This window comes from Podarcis bocagei, assembly GCF_964188305.1.
Source record: "Podarcis bocagei genome assembly, chromosome: 11".
Lineage (NCBI taxonomy): Eukaryota > Metazoa > Chordata > Lepidosauria > Squamata > Lacertidae > Podarcis > Podarcis bocagei.
The window spans coordinates 7,043,946-7,066,426 of record NC_138136.1 but is presented as its reverse complement, the minus strand read 5'-3'; the positions used below and the strand labels follow the sequence as shown (position 1 = coordinate 7,066,426).

The following is a 22,481-nucleotide window of genomic DNA, read 5'->3' as shown; positions in this document are numbered from 1 at the left end:
CCCCCAACCATTTCTTTTTTTACACATGCGCAACACGCTCCCGACTCCCAGCTCCTCAGTTGCCGGCCAAGTCGGTTCCTCTTTTCTAGTAACTTCCCCGATTCCTGACGTCATCAGCAGGCGCCGCGGCTGAGCCGGGCTGTTTCCGTTGAACTCTCCGAGAGTGCGAGAGCTGTGGCGGCGGCGTCGCGGAGCGAGCGAGAGAGAGGAGGCCGCGAAGCGTGAGGCGAGGAGAGGGGAGGGTCTGCCTTTCCCAGCGTCCCCTGCGCGGCTGGGCTAACGAGTCCCGGAGGCCCCTCGGCCGCCCGTCCTCCCTCTCCCCTCCCCCCCCTCCGCGCGCGCGCCATGTCTGAGAGCGGCGAGAGCCCTCCTGGGCCGCAGAGCCCCGACGAGACCCCCGGCCCGGCCGCCTCGGCCTCGGAGCCGCGGATCATCAAAGTCACCGTCAAAACCCCCAAGGAGAAGGAGGAGTTCGCCGTCCCAGAGACCAGCAGCATCCGGCAGGTGAGGCCGGGGACGGGGGGAGGGGCGTGGCCGGTACCACCGCGCGAGTGGGCGGGGGGGGGGAAATGTGTGTGAGGGGAGAACCGGCGTCTCTTTTATTTCCACGCCCGCCCCGGGAGAGGCGAAGACGGAACCCGGCCGGCGCCCCTGCGCCGTAGTCCGTTGGCGGGCGGAGCTCTTGCCTCACCGAAGGCCTCGGAGTGACTCGGCTGCAAAGGGAGCGCGTCTCTCTCGTCGCTCTTCCAGGTGCGTTTCCTCTAACGAGAGAGGCGGGGAGATGGCTGGCAGCCCGGTTCTGGACGACGTGTCCGTTTGCAAGCGGGGCCCGTGCGGTTCGGAGAGGCGGACTGCCGAGCAGGCGCGCGTAGGATTGAACCGGTCGAGGAAGTCGGGGCAGGCTTGGTGGTGGCAGGCGGAGAGAGCCTGGCTGGGGAAGCCCCGGAGATGCGGTGGCTTTGTCTGGGAGGGGAACACAAAGGAGCCAGGCAGATCGGCGAGGCGGGAAGGCGGCCAAGCGACCAGCCGGTTTTAAAGTGTGAAACGGGACCCTCAGGGAAAAATGTGGACTCTACAAACATAGAAGATTCTCTAGCACTTTGGTGTAACACTGCTATATAGAACACAAAAGTACAAGCTGCGCCTAGGAGGTTAAATGTGGTAGAGGATCTTGTATCTGTATATGGCTTCTATGCTGTTCCCTACATGGCGGTACTTTCTGACAGATTTTAAGTGCTCCTCTGTATCTTTTCATTACTTGATACTTAAACTAGCACTACAGTATGTTTTTCTAATTGTATACAGTAATCTATGTATATGTACTACTGAAAAATCAGTGTGTCATTATACTTGAATATGGTAGCTGCCGAGTCATCTGCATGACTGCTTCAGTGCTTTGAATTCGTTTCTTCTCAGCCTTTAATGTCTTGGAGGAGTCATATTAACTAGGCCTGGTCATTTGGTAACAAAAGGCTACTGTAAAATTTTAAGATTCTAAACATACTAGCTCAAAGACAAACTTCAGAGACTAGAAGCTATGTTCTAGCAAGATCTACATTGTGTGGATAAGTATCCAATCCTTTGATCATGCAAATGATGAGACTCCTAATCACATTGTCATTTGAATGTGCTAAAGACATTGTATAGTATTTTTTACAGGTGTGAGAAGACTCTCAAATTGGTAGTAGAGTGGCTCACTTGGTAGTAGAGTGGCTACCTTTGTCTAGGGTTCTTCCACCTTGATTACAGTCTAGCTCATAGAGCAAGAATATGCCATTGGGATGACACTAATTTGCTACCAAACAATAATAACAGTTACACCAGTCAGTTCTGGTCATTTCATTCAGTTTATTAAAACACTGTTCTCTCTGGAGTTGGAATTTTTAAATTGTAAGTAACTGGCAGTATAGGGTCATTTTATGTACTCACTTGGTAGTAAATAAAGTCTTGCAAGTCTTTAAAAAGAGCTTGTCGATTTCAGTTTTCTTCCATTGTTGTTAACACTGGACTCCTTGTAATAGGTATAAAGTGGTAAACTTTGTTTGACTCCTTGATGTACAAGGAATTTATGAACTCTTGTCCACAAATGACTTGCATTTATAAATTACTTAAGTTTCCCTACTTAAAATATGCAGGATGTATATCTTGGTTATGGCTATTTTAATTAAGCTAAAACTAGTTCTACCTGAAAAACTAAGGCTTGTTATCACAAGTACTTTGTCCAGTTTAATAAACGCTTTACTGTTACTTTATTTCTTGCAAGCACTTGCAAGACTTGAATTAATGATACTGGAAGCCAATTTGCATTCAACTTTTCCTCTGAATTCTGGCATATAACCCAGTTTTTGTGTATTCTTGGGAATTGCTTCCTTCAGTCTCCCCATTGTAAGTAAGAACATATGAAGGTGCCTTGTAAAAAGTCAGATAATTTGTCCATCTATTTCAATATTGTCAACGCTGCCTAGCAGTGGCTCTCTCTAGGATATCAAACGGGTCTTTTGGAGCCCTACCTTGGCATGCAAGGGATTGAACCTGGAACCTTCTGCATGCAAAGCAGTTGCTCTGTTACTGAGCCAGAATTTTATTGCTGAGCCAGAATCCTTCCAGCCACAATGCACAACTGCTGCAGTTGTTTATGGGATATGAACAGATGAGCAGGGGGAGAACGTGGGGCATCAGCAGGTAAAATAACATAAAATCTAGATCAGAGTACTTACGAAAAACCGTGAGAAAGTTCAGCTTTGGGACACATCTTTGAATAAAATCTTGAGAAATACTTGAGAGCCGTAATCCTGTTATTCCAGGTTTTCAGTTGCTGTACACCTTGGGGTACTGTTCCGGTCTCAGCTATCTTTTAAATTATGGTGGCTACTGCACTAGTACAGGAGTGGAGCCTGAAGTACTTGGATTTAAACAATTTCTGTGTAATCAGGATCCTTAGTTCATGTATAATTGGAGATACATTGATATACATTTTGCCTATAATTTCAGCGCCCTTTCATATTACCATGACTAGCTCAAGAAAGGTTATGTTGATTTATCTAAAAACAGTTCTTAAAAATGTGTCTTACTCAGTTCATGCAGAAAGGGTGACATCACCAATCAATAGATTAGATAGTTACTTTGATGAAATTTGCTAGTGTATTTTGGAGATGAGCTTGTGTTATGCTTATGAACCAAAACCACCAATATTCAGGGTGCCTGGTTAGCCTGTACAAGGAACAACCATTTTGTACACTACCAAGGCATGCACAACTGCCAACACGGGCACCGCTTTCTGCCCTGGAAGGGTACAGGACAGGCTTACGTCCAACCGCTGACATGCACAAACAGAGAGTTGCCTGTAGTATTGTTAGCTTCCATTCAGAAAACCCAAACTGTAGTCACAATACAGTCATTTCCACAGAAATTGAAGCATTTCCTCTTTGCTTAACCTGTGAAGACAGGTGTACATTATTGGGAAATTGATGGTCATGAGGTCTGCCTGTGGTTGCAAAATCACATAGGAATCCACAAATAAAGCATGGTGTAATTGGCCACAGTGTAGCATGGTCAGTGTTTTCCTTGCTTCCACAGTATGGTGCAATGCATTGCATGGTGATGTGGGTGGACCGTTTTGCTGTTTGATGTGGTGTAGGTAGGACTCCTAATAAAGCCATACAGTACTCCCCTTCAGCAAAAATCTAATACATGTTCCTGGACTAATAGAATTGTGTGCTGTGATGATGGCAAGGCTAGGGCCAAAGTTAGATTCCATTTTTTCAAAGAAAATTCTATTTTTTATTGGTGGGAAAAGGACAATCATGATTTCCTGGAGTTGTAACTTCACATCCAGCTAAGCAAAATTATAGTAAAGAACAAGTGATTTCAGTCTCCACTGGATGATTCAAAGCTAAAAACTTTGTTTGGACAAAGACTGGTATGCTTGGGTTGCAATAGTAGGTGTCCTTGGCAACATTGGTATAATCCTGATCTACTAATAGTAATCCTAACCACTAGACCTGCTGTCTGAATGTAATATAGGGCAATTGCAACCAGATAAATCATCTGATGCTTTAGAGAGTGATCTAATTAAGCATGTTTGCTTTATTTTATATTTAGCAAATAAAAGCATCTTGTGTTCATTTTTTTTGTCCCAGTACCACTGTACTTTTCCAGGACAGTTTCTACATGTTATTAAATGTCTCTACATTCTTGTTTCATTGTTTGCAGACTCCTTCCAATAATATTTACATCTATTTATTTTTTAATTTTTTTATACTGCTGTTTACCTTCAGATCTCAGGGCAGTTCACAACATAGCTTCCCTTCTCAGTGGCTTCATTATGATGATGCCAAATACTAGGTTTTTTCCTAGTTCAACATTGTTATGACTCAGTAACCAGATGAACTACCAAAAAAAAAAGAGAGGGGAAAAAATATTTTAGACAAGCACTTTCATCTTCTCCAGCTCAAAAAAAGAAATTATATAATGCTCAGGAATTTTTGCTTTCACTGAAAGTGAAATTAAAATGAATCTCCATTTTACTTTCACTTTCACTAGCAGTCTGAGGCTAAATAAGACTGGTTTGATTTAACCTGCATAGCCAGTGAGGTGAATTCAGTTAATTACTTGATTTATTTAAGGATGATAAAATCTGTCTTTAAATATGTTAAAGGAGATAGGACAGCGGTAAATAAATAAAAGTAATAATAAATAGTAAAAAATGTACAATAATTAAAAACCAGAACAATACATAATCATTCATGGCAAAGTATTCAAAAATTATACATTTGTTGTTTCAGTGTTCTTTCAAATACAAATCAGTGGCATATATGTATTATCTCACATTAAAGTTTTGAAGCTGTCAACCTTGCCTAATGTTATACTTGCATTTGGCATCCATTCATTTTTACTAACGAATTTATGGACCAGTTTCCACACCACACCACTGGGCCTGAAGTTGGGTTGGATAACCTTGGATGTGCTTGATCCACAGCCGCTCTGTTCTCCCAAGAAGGCCCAAGATTGGACCTGTTAACTATGCCAACCTGGAAGTATTATGCATATTGGTTTTGTTAGGCAGTGGGGGTTAAAAGGGGGGGGACACACTGGGAAGTATCCCATTAAGTCATACCCAGAGTAGACCCATTGGAATTAATGGACCAAATTTAGTGATGTCCATTGATTTCAATAGGTTGTATCCAGCATAGTTCTGCTGGCACAACCAGTTTTAGCTGTGCAACTAAACTTCCCTTCCCCGTCCTCTCCCCATGCACTCCCTAAATATGTTCTGGAGAACAACAGCAGCAATTCCTCCAACTGTCTGAAGCAGCTTTGGGGGAGGGGAAGTCCATCATGTGCCATATCATATTAAAGCCTATGAAGTTCTAAAGAGATTGGTACTTTTAGTTTTGAAATATCTAAAATCTGGACTGAGCTTTTAAGGTTTTTGTGTGGCAAAATGTCATTTTTTGAAAATTTAAACCCTCATAACTTAAAAACTGGATGAGATAAAAAACAAAAAACAGAGACCCGGGACCTTCTCTTATACTACTTTTAGGAAACTGAAACTGAAAGCAATATAAAATGGTGAGGTAAAAGTCCCTGGATCACTTGACATGGAATGACCCATTGAAAAGCCCCCAGTTACTGCAAAGTTTGAGCAGTCTCACCTCCCTGCCAAATCTGAAGGAGAATTAAATGAATAGTGATTTTCTGGAAACTGAATTCTACAGTTGATAACAGACTTGCGGTGATCTACTGGAGTAATCTGTTTCTCTACATTCCCATTGATATGTATAAACCATTTCTTAAGTATTTAGCAGCAATAACTTATAGCTAATGTGATGTTATCTTTAAATATATATAGAGAGAAAATGTCAGTAAAATTATTCCACACTCAGGGTGAAATCCATTGTACTTTTAAGGCTATTGCTCCAACAGTACAATAATTTCTGCTTGTACAATTGGAATTTTCTCCACTCCCCCAAACACCCTCCTCCAGTCTTTTCTAAGATTTCCTTCAACCCTGGATTAATGTTGGATGTGTTATCTCCTTAATGTATTTGTGCATACTTATAATACTACATATCTTATCTTTAAAAGACATCTGAAGGCAGCCCTGTTTAGGGAAATTTTTAATATTTAATGCTGTATTGTTTTTAACATTCGATTGGGAGCTGCCCAGAGTGGCTGGGGAAACTCAGTCAGATGGGCAGGGTATAAATTTATTATTATTATTATTATTATTATTATTATTATTATTATTATTATTTATTATTATTATTATTATTGCTGCTACTACTACTACTACTACTACTCTGATACATTGGTAATGCTTAGAAGAAGTGTATTAAATAAATTAATCCTGAGAATGAAATTATGCACTCTTTTCCAGTTCAAGGAAGAAATCTCGAAGCGTTTTAAAGCTCACACTGACCAACTTGTGTTGATATTTGCTGGAAAAATTTTAAAAGATCAAGATACATTGACCCAGCATGGGATCCATGATGGGCTTACCGTTCACCTTGTCATCAAAACACAAAACAGGTAGGCTGGGGGGGGGGTATTATCTCCTGTTCAGTTATTCGTGGTTACTTCCATCTGTGACAGTCTTGGTCAAGTTGAATTGCTAAAGAATTGTATTTAATCTAAACCAATAGAACAAAACAAAGCCAGTAAAAGGCTGCAAATGGCAAAGGTATCTTTATGTATCTTATATCTGTGTGTGCTTCCTGTGTAGTCTGAACTCTTGGCAGTTTGTGTAAAATTTCCGGGTGCATTTGGCTCTTCCTGCAGAAGTCATGCTTTCTCACCACTCATGTCCCATTGTAGAACTGAAGGGGTTGGTCAGTCTCAGTCTCTCTATCTGCCAAGTTGTTGTCTATGTTACTTTTGCTTAAGGAGTGAAAGTGTGATGAAGAATAGGCAGATTCCAGAGAAACTGGGCAAAATACAACAGTTCACAAGCAGACAACATTGGATAAGCCTTCAAAATCCGTCAGCCAGGTGCAAAATGCGCCTATTGGCCACTTGCAACCAAGTGAAGATACCTGGGCACTAGGATGGCACCTGACATCTTCACCATCTGGAGGTGCATACCTGGGGATCCTTGGATCTTCACTCTTTTCACACACTAGCAACACATCCTGTAGAATTCTATTCGTTATATTTTATCTGCACAATCAGAAACTGAACAGAATTGTTCTTGCCAATAAGTGCAAGAACGTAGTCTTGTTAACTCTAAGTTCTTGCACTTAACTGACAAATTTTAATAAGCTACCATGTCCAGATGGTATCATAATCTGTTTGAGTTCACACGGACAAAACCTGGCCTGCAAGTTTCTCCTAAAATTTGCTTCTGTAACACATTACTGGAAAATAGCCATTGAAACACTGATCTTTAGAAGCAGATCAAGGAAGCAACAGTCCAGTTAGTTTTGTATCAGCACTGCGTAAATTGGTGGAAAGAATTATTAACGGTTCATTTTTAGACACACAGAAGAACACGGTTTGATATGGAAGAATCAGCATGGTTTGTCCAGAGGGAAATCCTCACTCAGCATGCATTTGGAGCTCTTTGAAAGTGTCAGCAAACATGTAGTTAAGGATGATCCTGCAGACTTTAGTTATTTGGCTTTCCAGAAGATGTAATGATGGCCACTGGTATAGATGGCTTTAAAAGGGATGATGTATAGCTATTGACAGCTGTTGGTAATGATGCCTATATGAAACCTCTGGATTTGCTGGAGAGAGGCAGTGGGAGAGAACTTGCTTTCTTGTCTTTATTGTGGACCTCCTAGAAGCATCTGGTTAGCTATTGTGGGAAAACAGGATGCTAGAGTGACCCTTTGGACTCATCCAGCAGAGTTCTTATGATCACGAATGGCCAGGATTTCAGCAACATTAAGAGCTACTTTCCACATTTCGCCCCAACACGTGCACTTAATATTGTGTTGGAAAGATTGTGTACCTTGGAAGGGATGAAGACTACAGGAGTGCCACTTGTAGTGACATCCTGTTACCATCATCTGCATCATTAGGAGATGTGCTTGTAATAAATAGCACAAAATCACTATATGCATCATTTGTACTTTCCCCCAATACAGTTGGTCATATTTATGTAGGAAAAAATAATTTATAAAGTCTGGTGTCACACAAGTGGAAGCCCACTTGCACAACAATATTTATTCTTCCTTTCTCCAGCCCCGCCCACCTTTTCACAGAAATTGAGTCTACTTGCTTGTGGACACAATTGGGCAAGACCCTTTCCTCTTCTCACATGGTGGAGGAGTTAAATAACACATACTTCCTTTGATATGTAAAATATTTTGCATTCGTTAGGCTGATTGAAAGCCAATTTTATGCAAATGCATCCAATAAGCCTGGTAAATATTTAGAACTGGAGTGTCAGACAAATGCAGTTCTGTGAGTCAGCTTGACTCACGACGAGATATTTGACTATCGGGAAGCATTTGTGTTAGAAAGATTAGTGGTCCAAGAGTAGCATCAAGACAGATTGACTGGCTTCTAAATTCAATAATCTAGGGAAGAACGGCAAGCAACCCAAGCTGTTTCATGTTGGACATGAGTTAGCTGAGAAAAAATGCCTCTGCTATTTCAAAAAGCAGATCTGGGCTTTGAGGAATTTTCATTTTCCACATGGAAAGAATCAGGAGCCTGGGATATATTCCATTCTGTGTTTACTGCCCTTTAAAAGCTTTGCTGTGTCTGTATGAGAAATGAGCCCCAGGAGCAAGAATCCTTCTGGAGTATTTTTCTTAGCAGGCTGACTAGACAGCAATCCTTTCCTGCTGTTGCATCATGTCACAGCTATTCCAACAATTGTAATACTAATTAATTAAGCAATGAGCTGCAGCAAACATTGGATGTACTCAGAGTACACCCATTGAAATTATTAGATAAGGCTAACTTAGGTCTCTTAATTTTATTAGGTCTACTCTGAGTAGGACACAACAAATTAGTCTTATAGCTTGGAAACTTGCCACATAATTTTGCTTGTAAGTTGAATAGTGTTTTGATACTGTAGCACCACCATTCCCTGCATGTTGAGGAAAGTGGCTAATTGAAGTGCTAGATTTCCTTTGCCAGTGTTGATTTCACAATCATCCTTTAGTTTCTCTAGCTAAATTTGAATGGTTAAGTTATTTTTTTCCTGGTGTCACCAAACCAGATTGTATCAAAAAGAGAAAGCCAGGTAATCCAATAATGAAAAGAGAATATTGGAGCTAGTTAGCATGTAACTTTGAGTTTGGTAACAATGACTTTTCAACTAGCTTGTGAAATAGTGCAGATGATTACGTGAATGCAAATACTATTTGTCTTCCAGCCCTGAACCTCTGATAAACATTACAGAGACCTGGCAAGCAGCCTATTCAGTAGGAGCTGATCTAAGTTTTTAGTGCTCTTGCTTTCATCTTTCTATTTCTGGCCAGTATATGCTACTTGCATATAAAAGTAGGAGGCCTTTAATACAATAACTACAGACGCCTGTTGAACTAATAATAAATAATAATAATAAATTTTATTTATATCCTGCCCTCTCCAGCCGAAGCTGGGCTCAGGGCGGCTAACAACAATAAAATAATACAACATTCTAAAATCATTTCATTATAAAATTAATTCAAATCAAATTGATGGCAACCATTGGGCTAGAGTTCTGTGAAGATTGCCAAAGGAGGGAGTCAGGCTGTGCCCTGGCCAAAGGCCTGGTGGAACAACTCTGTCTTGCAGGCCCTGCGGAAAGATGTCAAGTCCTGCAGGGCCCTAGTCACTTGTGACAGAGTGTTCCACCAGATCGGAGCCACAACCGAAAAAGCCCTGGCTCTAGTTGATATATTCTAACTGATATATTCTCATTTAACCACGGGTTATTAAGAGCTGGTAATGGGTTGGTGCAAAGGTTTACAACCCTTTTTAGTCCATGGCTCCCTTGACCAACTACATTCTTTCTGCAGAACCACCGTGGGGCTCAGGAGCCCAGTTATGTCACCCCTTGCCTGCAGACCTGGCAGCCTCTCACCCTTTTTTGAACACCCTCCCTTGTGGAGTGTTCCCTCCGCCTCCTCTCTCCTCTTCTTGGGAGTCCTCTGGGCAGCCGCTCTTAGCTGCACCCCTCTGCCCCAAAGAAAGGTGCCACCACACACTGCCCCACAGGAGCCTGGGAAGAGGTTGCCCTCCAGCCTTAGTGACCCAGCGGAGACTGGCCAAAAGTGGATGTAAGGCCAGCACCTTACCTTGGGAGGCAGCAGCGGATGCTGCCAGGCCTGCATGGCGGAAAGGCTCTCCTTCATCACCGGGCACTCAGCTCCCAGGCCTTGCAGACAGTAAGCACAAGAAAGTCCAGCGTGGCCACGCCTGCCTGCCCATCAAGCCTTCCACTTGTCCATCCATTCCCAAAAAACAAGGGCTGGCGGAATGGCTGGCTGGGCTCGCTTGCTTACTCCAAGGCTGCCTCAGCTCCTGGTAACCAGCACCCCTGGCCAGCCCAGAGGCACCATTCGCCTGCTGAGCTTGAGGCCAGGGCTGCTGCAACAAAAAGCTGTGCAAGACTTTGGGAGGCAGAGACACGAGAAGGCATCAGAGGAGGGAAGGAAGGAAAGGGAGACAGAGGCCAGTGTTGCCCGCGGCACCCCTGACCATCATTTAAGGCACCCTAGGGTGCCATGGCACACTGGTTGAAAACCACTGGGTTGGTGTGTCATGTGCTGTACACCAAGAGTCATTAACTTTTTCAGACCAAGGGCTTCTCTTTATCAGCACCAGACTGTATACTCTTACATATTGAAATAAAGCTACTAAGTATATTCCTCTCTGTAGTAGGACCACATGCAAACAATGGAATCTTCTCCGTGCAATGATCAAAAGTAAACTAGCTGTAGTCTCCTTTGCATATGGCTACCTTATCCCCGTTTGTTTTTGCCTTCACTTTCATCTTAAGGAAAAACCCTAACAGCGAACAAAATGTTGGCGGTACTTAACTCGTGTGACTTGTTTTAGGTTGGAATACAACCTACATATTGGTCCTGACCCACTTGCTGAAGACCAGCCTACTACTAGAAGACACTTTACCATATCATTTCCTCATTTGTAGTGCACTTCTTCTCCCGTGATAGGCAAAAAATAGAGCCCTGCGTTTAATTTTATGTTCAGGAAATAGTATTGAAGTGATCTATTAAAATATGAATAGTTCTGGTTTAATAGTTGGTGTTTAACATAACTGTAAAATGAGAGGATTGAATTGCTAGATATTTGTAAATTGGCCTTTCCAATAATCTTTTTGTTTTGAATCTCCTTTAAATTTCCTCATTTGTTGAAGTGTTCTTGTTCTGTATGTCTTTAGATCACATGACAATTCAGCTCAGCAAACAACTACTGCAGGGAGTACTGCTACCACAACAGCATCCACCAGTAGCTCTACAAATTCAACAAACACCAGCCCTTTTGGTTTGGGTAAGGCTCCATAGTGTTCTACAGCTTCTTGAATGAGAATGCTGCTTTTCCTAACGTAGTTCGGTTGTTTCAATCGTACAAATAACTTTTTCAAACATATTTATCTTGCTGTAGCTATATTTTTCAAGTAAAATTTATATTTGTATTTTTTATAGAAGCTGTTTCTTACTAGTTTTTAGTGAGTAGCCGTGAGACTGAACGTAATCTTTTCTCACCTTTAAATAAGGAGCTGTAGAAAAATCTTCTGGGTAGCTTAAGAGAATAAGAAGATGGGTGTTTTCCAATTGAGCTCTAGCTGGATATGATTATACTGCTGGATTACTAGATACATGTGTTCTCTTGAGCGAACAGATGTGTGTAGGAATAAATGGTTCTAGGTTCCTGGAGTCTGTAGTGAAATCCAGTGGTATCTACCAATGGATCAAACACTGCAAGTGGAAGAGAGTTCCTCTCTTAAGGCCGTCCCCAGAAGGTCTTCTGGGGTGTTTGTTTTTCTTTCTTGTTAAAAGTCACAAATAAATATAAACAACAATAAACAGGTTCGGAGTGCACAGGAGATTAGAGAGGAATGAGAAACCCCATTGTACGAGTGGAGGTCTGATTGCACAACATTGGAGGTATGCATACAACTGTACATGTTTCAAGCTGTACTTTTCCAGACAGTCAATGGAATGGCCCTAGGCCAGAGGAGAGCTTGCTACTGTGTTCCTGCTCTCCTTCTGAGCACATACTGCAGGACATACTGTGCGAACAGGACTAGTGAATATCAGGTTTCAATAAAAGGTGTTAGTTTTTTGAGTTGTCAAGACAACTGTAAAGCACTAATTAATAGTACTGAATGGCCCAGTGTAGCTTTTTCACTGAATAAAGGAAAACAAATGATAAACTCTACATCTTCTCACAAGTAGAAGGAGGATCTAATTAGCAGTTCAAAATATCAGTGGTAAACTGCTTTTAATACAGCTTAGGGTCAGATTAGTTATTACCAAGTTATTCTAGGCATCAATATACCAATGCCCCAAATCTGAGTACTAAAATCAGAGTATGTTTGGAATAAATTGTATAATTTTTTGCCGTTTTGTTTTACCTTGATTTACTTCATTGCCAAAGTATGTTCAGTGCTGTGTTCAGTGCTATGAGTTCTTAACATGTAATTAATGTAGGTGGGAGAAAACTTTGGTGCAAATGTTTGGCTTCATTCAGTTAGTTTGAGATGTTCTGTTTGATAACGGATAGAGTATATTGAATGTCCAAGAAAAGATAGAAGTTAAAACAGGAATTTTGTGGAGGGAGAGAGAGCTCCACTAGTTTTTTCAATATTTAACCCTTCAAGAGATACATTCTGAATCAAAAGGATTGGAGCTTGCTTTTTAAAACTAACAGAATATGCCTTTTTATATATTTGAATATTGAGAGAAGATTAAGAACAGCAACTCCTTTTCTTCATGTAAAACTGAACAAACAAGTGTGTTGTATTGAATATTGTAACCCTAGATAAAATGTGGGTAAAAGCAAATTTCTGTCACAATAAAATTAGGGAGGGGAAGAGAATCCTTATTTATTTTTATTACATTTCTATCCTTGTTTCCTTTTGTGAAACTCAAGGCATACATGGCGTTTCCATGCAGTCACTGACCAAGACCTAGGCTAGCTTCAGCAAAATTGCGGCATCGTGGGTATACAGACCAGGCTGCAGGGGGCTATGCAAAACTTCCCCTCTCCAGAATTAGTTCTGATAAAAAAAAAACTTCTGGTAGATAACATTTATAGGGTGTTATTGAAATATTCAGATACTTAGAATGCAGTCAGTTTTATCAGTGTCCTAGTCCTTATTTTCAGTAGACTTATTAGTTAGCCAATACTTCATAATACAAGTTGTCAATCAGTTGAATATGAAAACTAACACGGGGATAGAGTATTTTGGGGGTGTTGCTGCTAGAAAATGGTTTCTGTTGTTTTATGATACGAGAAACATTTGCACAAATAGAAACTGATCTAGGAACATGTTTAGAAAGTGCATTTTCTTCTTTCTCCCCCCCCCCACCCCCCAGGTGGTCTTGGAGGACTTGCAAGCCTGAGTAGCCTAGGCCTGAACACATCAAACTTCTCAGAATTACAGAGCCAAATGCAACGACAGCTCATGTCCAATCCAGAGATGATGGTTCAGATTATGGAGAATCCCTTTGTTCAGAGCATGCTTTCAAATCCAGACCTAATGCGACAGTTAATTATGGCTAATCCTCAGATGCAGCAGTTGATACAGCGAAATCCAGAGATCAGCCATATGCTTAATAATCCAGATATAATGAGACAGGTATGTGAATAGTTGATCTATAAAGAAGGTGTTTGCAGTTTGTATACTGATTCATCTCTGCACACTACAAACAAATTCTGTGACATACTATGTTTAACATAACTGCTGAAACATTTGCTAAGAGTGTTTTTCTTGTTTTTGCCACTTTCCCAAATTAAAAACTTACTTTCAATTGACTTTTCAAACCATTTAGCCCAGTAATGTCAACTATGGCTGGCTGTGACTCTCCCAAGTTCTTAGGCAGAGGCATTTTCCAGGTCTGCCTACCTGAGATCCTTTAATTGGATTTGCCACAGATTGAACCTGGAAACTCATGCAAAACATGTGCTCTGCCATTGAACTAAACAGGTTAAGGCCCAGCACCATTCATCCTGACCATGTTGGATGATCATCCATGAGTTCCTAAACAATAGTGCCATGAATGTGCACTCCTCCATCTCCCCTGCTAATATTCTTAGCTTCTTTATCGACTTTAAGAGAGAGTTGTCCACTTCAGACATAGTGGAGTACCCTGGTTTAATGCAAGGTAGCGACTGCACTGCTAGTATGTGGCAAAAAGAAGGAATGTAAAGTGCCAAACTTGAGGTAGCGCCTGTTATATTTTAACTACACTGTATACCTAGCGGTTCGAAAGCACGTCAAAGTGCAAGTAGATAAATAGGTACCGCTCTGGCGGGAAGGTAAATGGCGTTTCCGTGTGCTGCTCTGGTTCGCCAGAAGCGGCTTAGTCATGCTGGCCACATGACTCGGAAGCAGTACGCCGGCTCCCTCGGCCAGCAAGCAAGATGAGTGCCGCAACCCCAGAGTCCGCAACTGGACCTGATGGTCAGGGGTCCCTTTACCTTTACTTTTACCTTTACCTTTATATTCAGCAATCGGAAGAGCCGCACAGCCAATTCCATGCATCCAGGGGAGCTTTGGACTTAGTTTTGCTCAAATACTTTTGAAACTGACTAATTAAAAAAGAAAAGAAAAGCTTAATAGCAGCTGGGTTGTAAACATTTCTTTAAAAATATGTCCATTCTACATTTGCAAGACTCTGAGCACCCCTAAAGTAGCTCATTGGACCCCAGTCTTAGACCTTTAAGAATAGTTGTATTTCTAATGTGAACTATTTTATTTCCCAGACTTTAGAACTTGCTAGAAACCCTGCAATGATGCAAGAAATGATGAGAAACCAGGACCGTGCCTTGAGCAACCTTGAAAGTATACCTGGTGGTTATAATGCTTTGCGACGCATGTATACAGATATTCAGGAGCCAATGCTCAATGCAGCACAAGAGCAGGTGAGGAGAACTGGGGGTGAGGGCCCAAGCTGAGTTCAAGTGTTTTACCTCAGGTACAAATAAGGATTTGTCCCTGCTTGGATTCTTTTTTCTTTAACCTTTGTTTCATTCAGAGCTGCTGCCAAAAACAGCAACCACGTGTTGAGTGCTCTTTCCACTTCCTGTAATATTTCAGTACATTTGACCTTTGCCATTTCCCTGCCAGCCACAGTCAGTGATGTGGACTGGGGATGGGAGAGCATAAGACATGGTTTATTTATCTGTTAAATTTATACCCCAGCCTTCCTCTCAAAGGAGTCCTGGGTGACCAACGTATGATAAAACAATAGAGTTAAAAATAAAATCAAGCAGGTAAGGAAGCTTCAGGACACAGCTAACAGTGTCTAAATGTTATATATGATGGGGGAGAATGATCACAAGGCTGCTGTTTTTCAGCTACAGCCCAATAGTTCTGGTCTAAGGTGAAGAAATGGTTCAACTTTAAATCTTGTCATTTTATTTCCTTGGCGCTTCAACAGCTTTGGAGTATAACATTCTGCTTTAAAAAAATGATGGTGGTTCACTTAAGTTACATCAGATCATGGGTCAGACTAAAAGTCTGTCTAGTCCAGCCTTGTGTTCTCACTGTGGTCAAGCAGGTAGTCGTAGGAAGCTTGCAAGCAGGCCATGAGTGCAGCAGCACTCTCCCACGTGTGTTCTCCAGTAACTGGCACTCACAGGCTGACTCCCCCTGACAGTGGGGGTGGCAAGTAACCATCACGGCTAGTAATGATACAGCCTTATTTTCCATATACTTGTCTAATCTCCTTTTAAAGCCATCCAAGTGATGGTCATTACTATATCTTGTGAGACTGAATTCTATAGCTTAACTCTGCGCTGTGAATCTCTGGATGGCCAGAATCTTTCAACTTTCAGCTTCGTTGGATGGCCTTCATTGGATGTTCTCGAAAATGACTAAAAACGTTGCTGAATGTTTTGCCTTCAGATACATGCCCTGCTCCTCAGTTGCTTGTTCAGATGGTGTGAGGTGCTCCATCTGGACAACATCTGGGGACTACAGGTTTCCCATCTGTAATTTAAACTGCACCAGGCAAGGAAGTGTCCCAAATTAGTTTTGAAAGGTAGCTCATAGTAGGACTCTAAAACAGGAAGAAAACTCATTACAGGCCTTATTGGCTGCTTATGGTGTGCTGTAGGAACTATAAAATAATGGGACCGCTAATCTTGACCATGGTCACTACAAAATCTTGCACTGTGGTCTTGAGCAAGCTGTTGGCAACTCTTCCAGGGACCACAGTTCTTTTACAAGTGTATTCAGGGACTGCTCCAAAGCAAGTTCTGTTGAATAAGAATGCTTCTTAATCCTGTTTATCCATAAGCACTTTTCTTTTGTAGTTTGGGGGCAACCCATTTGCTTCATTGGTAAGCAATTCATCAGGTGGAGACAGCCAGCCATCTCGCACAGAAAACCGAGATCCATTGCCAAATCCTTGGGCTCCTCCGTCCACCACACAGAGCTCCCCAAACAATAGCAGCAACAGCGGAGACAGTGGGGGAGGCAGCAGTGTTGGAAGCAGCAGCACTGGAAACACAGGGCAAAGCTCAACAATGCCGAATTTGGGACCAGGTCTAGGAGGTATGTTCACTACATGGCAGTTATATTGGCTTCCTTGCAAAATGATAGCCCCCAAGGGCATGGCTGTTAGCTCTTTTCTCAATTCAGTTTGGACTTCAACTTCAATTATGAGTTAAATGTAACATTTCAAGGAGTAATGGCTACTTTCCACTACAAAGCAGCCAGAATTTGTTGGTTTTTCTTTTTGCTGTTGACATGTGTGTCACTTTGTTAACTCACAACTGGTACCGCATCCCTGAATTGCTGAAAGTTGTCTCCTCCTCTTTAAAGCTGGCATGTTCAACACACCCGGAATGCAGAGCTTGTTGCAGCAAATAACAGAAAACCCACAGTTGATGCAGAACATGTTGTCTGCCCCCTACATGAGAAGCATGATGCAGTCATTGAGCCAGAATCCTGATCTTGCGGCCCAGGTAAGTCCTGAAGTGCATAAAGATTTGGAATGCAGAATTGCTTCTGGTATGGTATCCTATCCTGGACATCTACAAATACATTTTTCCAAGTCTCTCATTTTATCCAAATTGTCATTCTGGAAGGGCTGTAGCTCAGAGGTAGAGAACATGGTTCAATCTCTCTGACATCTCCAGGTAAGGATAGGAATGTCCCCTGTCTGAAGCCTTGAAAAGTGGCTGCTAGTGAACTGAGCCAGATTGACCAATGGTCTGATTTGGTATAAGGCGCTTCCTGTGTTCCAGCATACTGATGGGATGTTACTGGATTACTGGTTGTAGCTGGAGGTTATTCCAAAGCTTTTTGCTCCTTGGATAAATTGATGTGGACAAGCTTTGTAAACAGGATAAACTTGTACATAGCCAGATCACCACCAGCAACAAAAACTACAGCCACACTGGCTCCCAGATTGTAGACATTATCCTTGTGGATGTTTGCACATCCCACTGGTCAGTCCGTCCCGTTTTAAACCGTATAACATCAACACAGTTGTGCAGATTCTCTGAACTGTCTCCTAACTATCCCGTGACTGACAACTTCTGTTTCATTGCTCCTGACTTCTGGCTGCTCTTGGGACTACTTCTACTAATTGCCTTTTCTAGCAGCTCTAGTCAACTGGTTTTTTTGTTTTTAATCTATCCTGCTTTTCAAGATAACTCCTTACAAAGTAGCTTACAAAACTCAAAAGCAGTACCGCGTCTTGCCCTGCTTGGGGGCCTTTTCTCCTGCACTTCAAACTGCATCCTGTAGCTCATTTTTGGTGGTTGGATGTTTGTCTTTCTGAACAGCCAGCAAAATGTGCTGAAGGATCAGGTTGGAGGGAACAAAAGCTGAACCTTGCTAGTACATAACCCTCACCCCACCCTCTGCACCCCTGGCTCCCTTTTTGTTGTTGTTCTTTTTCTTTGGCTGTGCTTAATTTTGTAAACTGCTGTCAGACACCCATCATATTGAAGAGTATGTATGGGAAAGCCTTGATCAGAAACCAGCTTTTCAATACCAGGCATGTGTGAAGCACTAGTATCAGAATAATGCTTCTGAGTATATGCCCAGTGAGCATGTCTCACCGTTGAGTAAATGTAGCTAGTGGCACACAGAGCAGAGTGGTAGGGAGAGGAAAACAGATTGCTGGCTTGGTTTAGGGGCAGTTAGGAGGAGCGGAAAAGGAAAACTGAAGTGGCTAGCAGGCTTGGGGACACTGGAGGAGAGAGAAGTATGGCTGCTCACTGCAGTTAATTGATGGAAGGGAAGGTTTTTAAGTTGACTGAGGCATGCGTCAATATGAGAAGGGTGTGTGTGGCTGCTTGGGGAATTTGAGGGGTGGGCTGGATAGAGGAATGAGAATAACCATGCTTTGATCCTACCTGTAAGGCTGCCAATTTCTGGTGGTGTTTTTAATTCTGCAGCTTTTTACAGATAAAATACTCACTTATCCCTACAGATGATGCTGAATAACCCTTTGTTTGCTGGGAATCCTCAGCTTCAAGAGCAAATGAGACAACAAATTCCAACTTTCCTTCAACAGGTAAGCCACCTATTAGGTTCTTATCACAATTCTTTCCTTAAAATGATTCCATTCTTAATCCTAAATGGTTACAAAGGTTGCAAACCACTTTGTGGTTGCAAAGGTGTAGAACCATCATGCAACCACCCAAAGCATTCTACTGGTCTCTAGGGGTTCATGCATTTGCACATATTTCCATAACCAGTTGTTACCAAATGATCATTTTGACATGTCTGCACATGTATGACGCATCACGTGTTTCTCTTAATAGATGCAGAACCCAGATACGTTATCTGCAATGTCAAATCCTAGAGCTATGCAAGCTTTGCTACAGATTCAGCAAGGTTTGCAGACTCTAGCAACAGAAGCACCAGGACTTATACCTGGGTAAGAGTTGGCAAGATTTTTTATTTTCGTAGTCTGACTATAAGTTTGCACCCATAACATTGATGTACTAAGCCGCTTGCAATTTAAGAGTTTGGCTTCTGAATTGGTAACTATTTTTTAGTAAAGAATAATTTGAGATTCTGATTTCATGAAGAATTTGATACTTGGGTGTTCCTTATTTGTGTTACAAATAAAATTCTTGTTTGTGGTAAACTGACGTATGAGTCTTACCTCTTGGGTATAAACAACTTGAATGTGTCTTCTATTTTGTGCAGATTTAACGCTGGAATAGCTGGATTAGGAAACTCTGGTTTAGGAAGTGCTGGACTAGGGAGCACTGGCCTTCCTACTGCAACAGCCGTGCCCACTTCCGTCCCAAATGAAACGACAAGTCCAGCATCAGGAACTGGTGAAACTGGACACCAGCAGTTTGTTCAGCAGATGTTGCAGGCTCTTGCTGGAGCCAACGCTCAGGTAACATAGTAGATTGTTATGTTTTTATTTCTCTCCTATTGTATCACTAAAATAAGCAATCAGCATATACAGCTTTCAAGTCTATTCACCAAGAAAGCTTCAAGTTTTGTTGATTAAACATTACCTTTCGTCTTCTAAACCACTGTCATGTAAAGGGTCCTTCGCTCAAGATTCTGCTTAATCTTTGGGTTCTACTAGTATCCTAGGACCCTGACTACCTCCCTGAAAGATGTGTCCCCATTTCCCATGAGATGGCTGGACTTTCCTTCTTGCTGATGAAGTCCAAGTAGCATTGTATTCCTTGAGCTAAAATATATAGGCATATCTGAAGTCTGGTGCCTAAACCTCAGCTTCAGGAACTAATTGAAATACTTGTTAGCCCCAGTGAAGATATCAATGTCCTCAGAATAGGGGGGAACCTTTGAATCCTTATAACTTTGAAACCTGACCATCCTTCAACTGCTTCAGTATTTTTCATTTCAGCCTGTTTAGAAAAATAGTTATTTGCAAAAAGACTGGCTGAAAAAAAAATTCTAACTTTGGCTCCTTCTTTAGTTTTGCATGTTGGGTAGCCATGTTTGTACAGAAATAACACCAATTTATATTTTTATCTTTTTAGCAATTACAAAATCCAGAAATCAGATTTCAGCAGCAACTGGAGCAGCTCAGTGCAATGGGCTTTTTGAACCGTGAAGCAAACCTACAAGCTCTAATAGCAACAGGAGGTGATATCAATGCAGCCATTGAAAGGCTACTGGGTTCCCAACCATCATAGCAACATTTCTGAAACTTGAAAAATGTAATTTATTTTTGATAACAGCTCTTAAATCTTTAAAATACCAGCTTTATTTCATTCTGACTCTTGGGAATTGTCTTGTTCTAACTAAACCCAGTCTGATGCATTAAGGTGGAGTGCAGTAGTTTTCTTCGAACAGTGGGAATCAATGCTTTTCACTTGGTTGTTGCATGCATCAAACACTTCTTCATTCTGCATTTATTGTGATTTTTTTAAAAATGGAAATTGCTTATACAGTTGGGTGACCAGGTTTTATCTGACCTTCAACTGTCCAATTTAGTTGCTTCTTAAACATTAGCCTTTGATAGTAATTTATGTAGAATACAAATTAAAGAGGAAACTAATTGAAGCTATGATTTGTGGGTACATATTGCTTATTGTGACTTGGCATGTCTCTCTTGCTAGGAAAATGCTGTAAGATTTATACCACTTGATTTAGCTACTTTCTTGCTCTTTTGTCTCTATAAAAAAAAAATGTATAACACGGAAACAATATTTTTCCAAGCAAATCTTCATCTCAAAGCCAGAATAAGTGAAAGACATGAGACACCGCCAATGGAGTAGAATCTTACAGCATCTTTAGCAAGTATCTCTTAGCAGAAGTGCTTTGGCAAATTCTTTTAAAATACTAGGATTGCTGACCTGATCTTTACAACTGTACAGAAACCTGCATTGTAACATTGTCTCAAATATTCACAAGGATTGATTGTAAATTACCTTCGTCTTTGTGCAGATTGAAGGGGCACAGCCTTTTGCTCTGAAACTGCTTTTGCCTAAAGCTCTTTGGCTTCCCCCTTGAGATTCTAACTTGCATTATGATTTGTAATTGGACGCATACTTTCACTGACACTGTCATGTGATATTCTAATTACTTTTAACCACCATGTAAAAATACTGTATATCTTTTGGGTTTTTATTGGTAGTTATTTCTCTTGTGCACAGGTAATAAATGAATTAAACTTCTTTGTGAGCAATTATTTGCAGTCATTTTATCCCTAGCGGCAGAAATTCAAGTCACCGTATTAAAGGCTGGGACCATCTTTGTTCATCTTGCCCTTAACAGTAACTTGCATTTGGAGTTCTTTTCAATACGCTATGATGAAGATTATTGTCATAAAGCAGGCCTCCATCACTGGTGTGAGCTCCTAACATTCTGCCAAACATTTTTAAAAACTGTTACTAAGGGCTCCATGTAGGCATTTCTGATGTTCTATACCAGCAGATGTGTTCCTGAATCCTTTTCTTTGGAGACCCCTAAACCACAGATAAGATGGTTTTTACTGGAACTCTTCTTGTAAGAATGATAAACATCATGAAGTGGCTCACTTAAGATGAAAAAATCATGTAAAAAATGTAAATTACTCATTTTAACCTACATCCCTGCATCTAGGTTCATTTAATAGAAAAATGTGGAGTTGCATTTTAGGGTGTGCCTGTTATTATACCACAAGAGGGCACTCTTTATTTGTATTTTAGTGAGACTTGAGTAGTCAAAACATGAAACCATTGTTATACTAGTAGCTGGGACGAGTTAAATGTTCAGATTTCTCATTAATAAAAAATCTACCTTTGCTTCCATGAGGCAGGCTCAAGTGAAGCAAATGTTGTATCACCTCTGGGGTTTTTTATCCCTTCCCAATTTTACTTTGGTGACATGATGGCTCTACAAATGTGAGAATCTCTATTGCTAGAAGTATTGAGGTCATGTATTTCAATTTGTTTTAACTTGTTTTATGTGTGTTTCAAACAGCTGTATGCAGCTGGCTAAAAACATTTATTACATAACTGGTTAGATTTTCACACTGGGTGGTATCCATTGCTAGTCACTCAAGTAGACCCGCTGGAATCAAGTAAGTTAAACCAATTGTATTTGGTCTACTTGAGTATGACTTATTTGGCTACCCCCATTTCCCCAAAAGCAAATTAAAAGTGTGTGCTCTAGAAATTTCTTAATGTTCTATTGAAGTTAGTGAGTCATAGGCTGTAGACAGTGGTTAATTTCAGCTGGTAATGGAGCACAATTTCATGTCAAAGAACGTGGCTTGTAGATTAGAAATTGTGTACCTTATCAGAGTTGCAGTATCAGAGACTTTTCACACTTTGCCCTTGGAATACTTTAGAATTGTTGGAGGCAAAATAGTTATGGCTTAGAAACTTAAACACTTACTAAAGAGAAAAAA

General features: G+C 41.2%; 1 protein-coding gene across 1 annotated transcript; it reads left to right on the top strand.

Annotated features, from left to right (window-relative positions):
• Nucleotides 1-66: 66 nt before the first annotated feature.
• On the top strand, nucleotides 67-21,264 carry UBQLN1 (ubiquilin 1). The gene is made up of 11 exons (XM_081213730.1): nucleotides 67-504; nucleotides 6,380-6,531; nucleotides 11,345-11,454; nucleotides 13,506-13,768; nucleotides 14,896-15,054; nucleotides 16,450-16,690; nucleotides 16,961-17,103; nucleotides 18,582-18,665; nucleotides 18,916-19,031; nucleotides 19,307-19,505; nucleotides 20,125-21,264. The coding sequence occupies exons 1-11, from the start codon at nucleotides 346-348 to the stop codon at nucleotides 20,278-20,280; spliced, it is 1,782 nt and encodes a 593-aa protein (XP_081069856.1). The 5' UTR covers nucleotides 67-345; the 3' UTR covers nucleotides 20,281-21,264.
• Nucleotides 21,265-22,481: the final 1,217 nt, after the last annotated feature.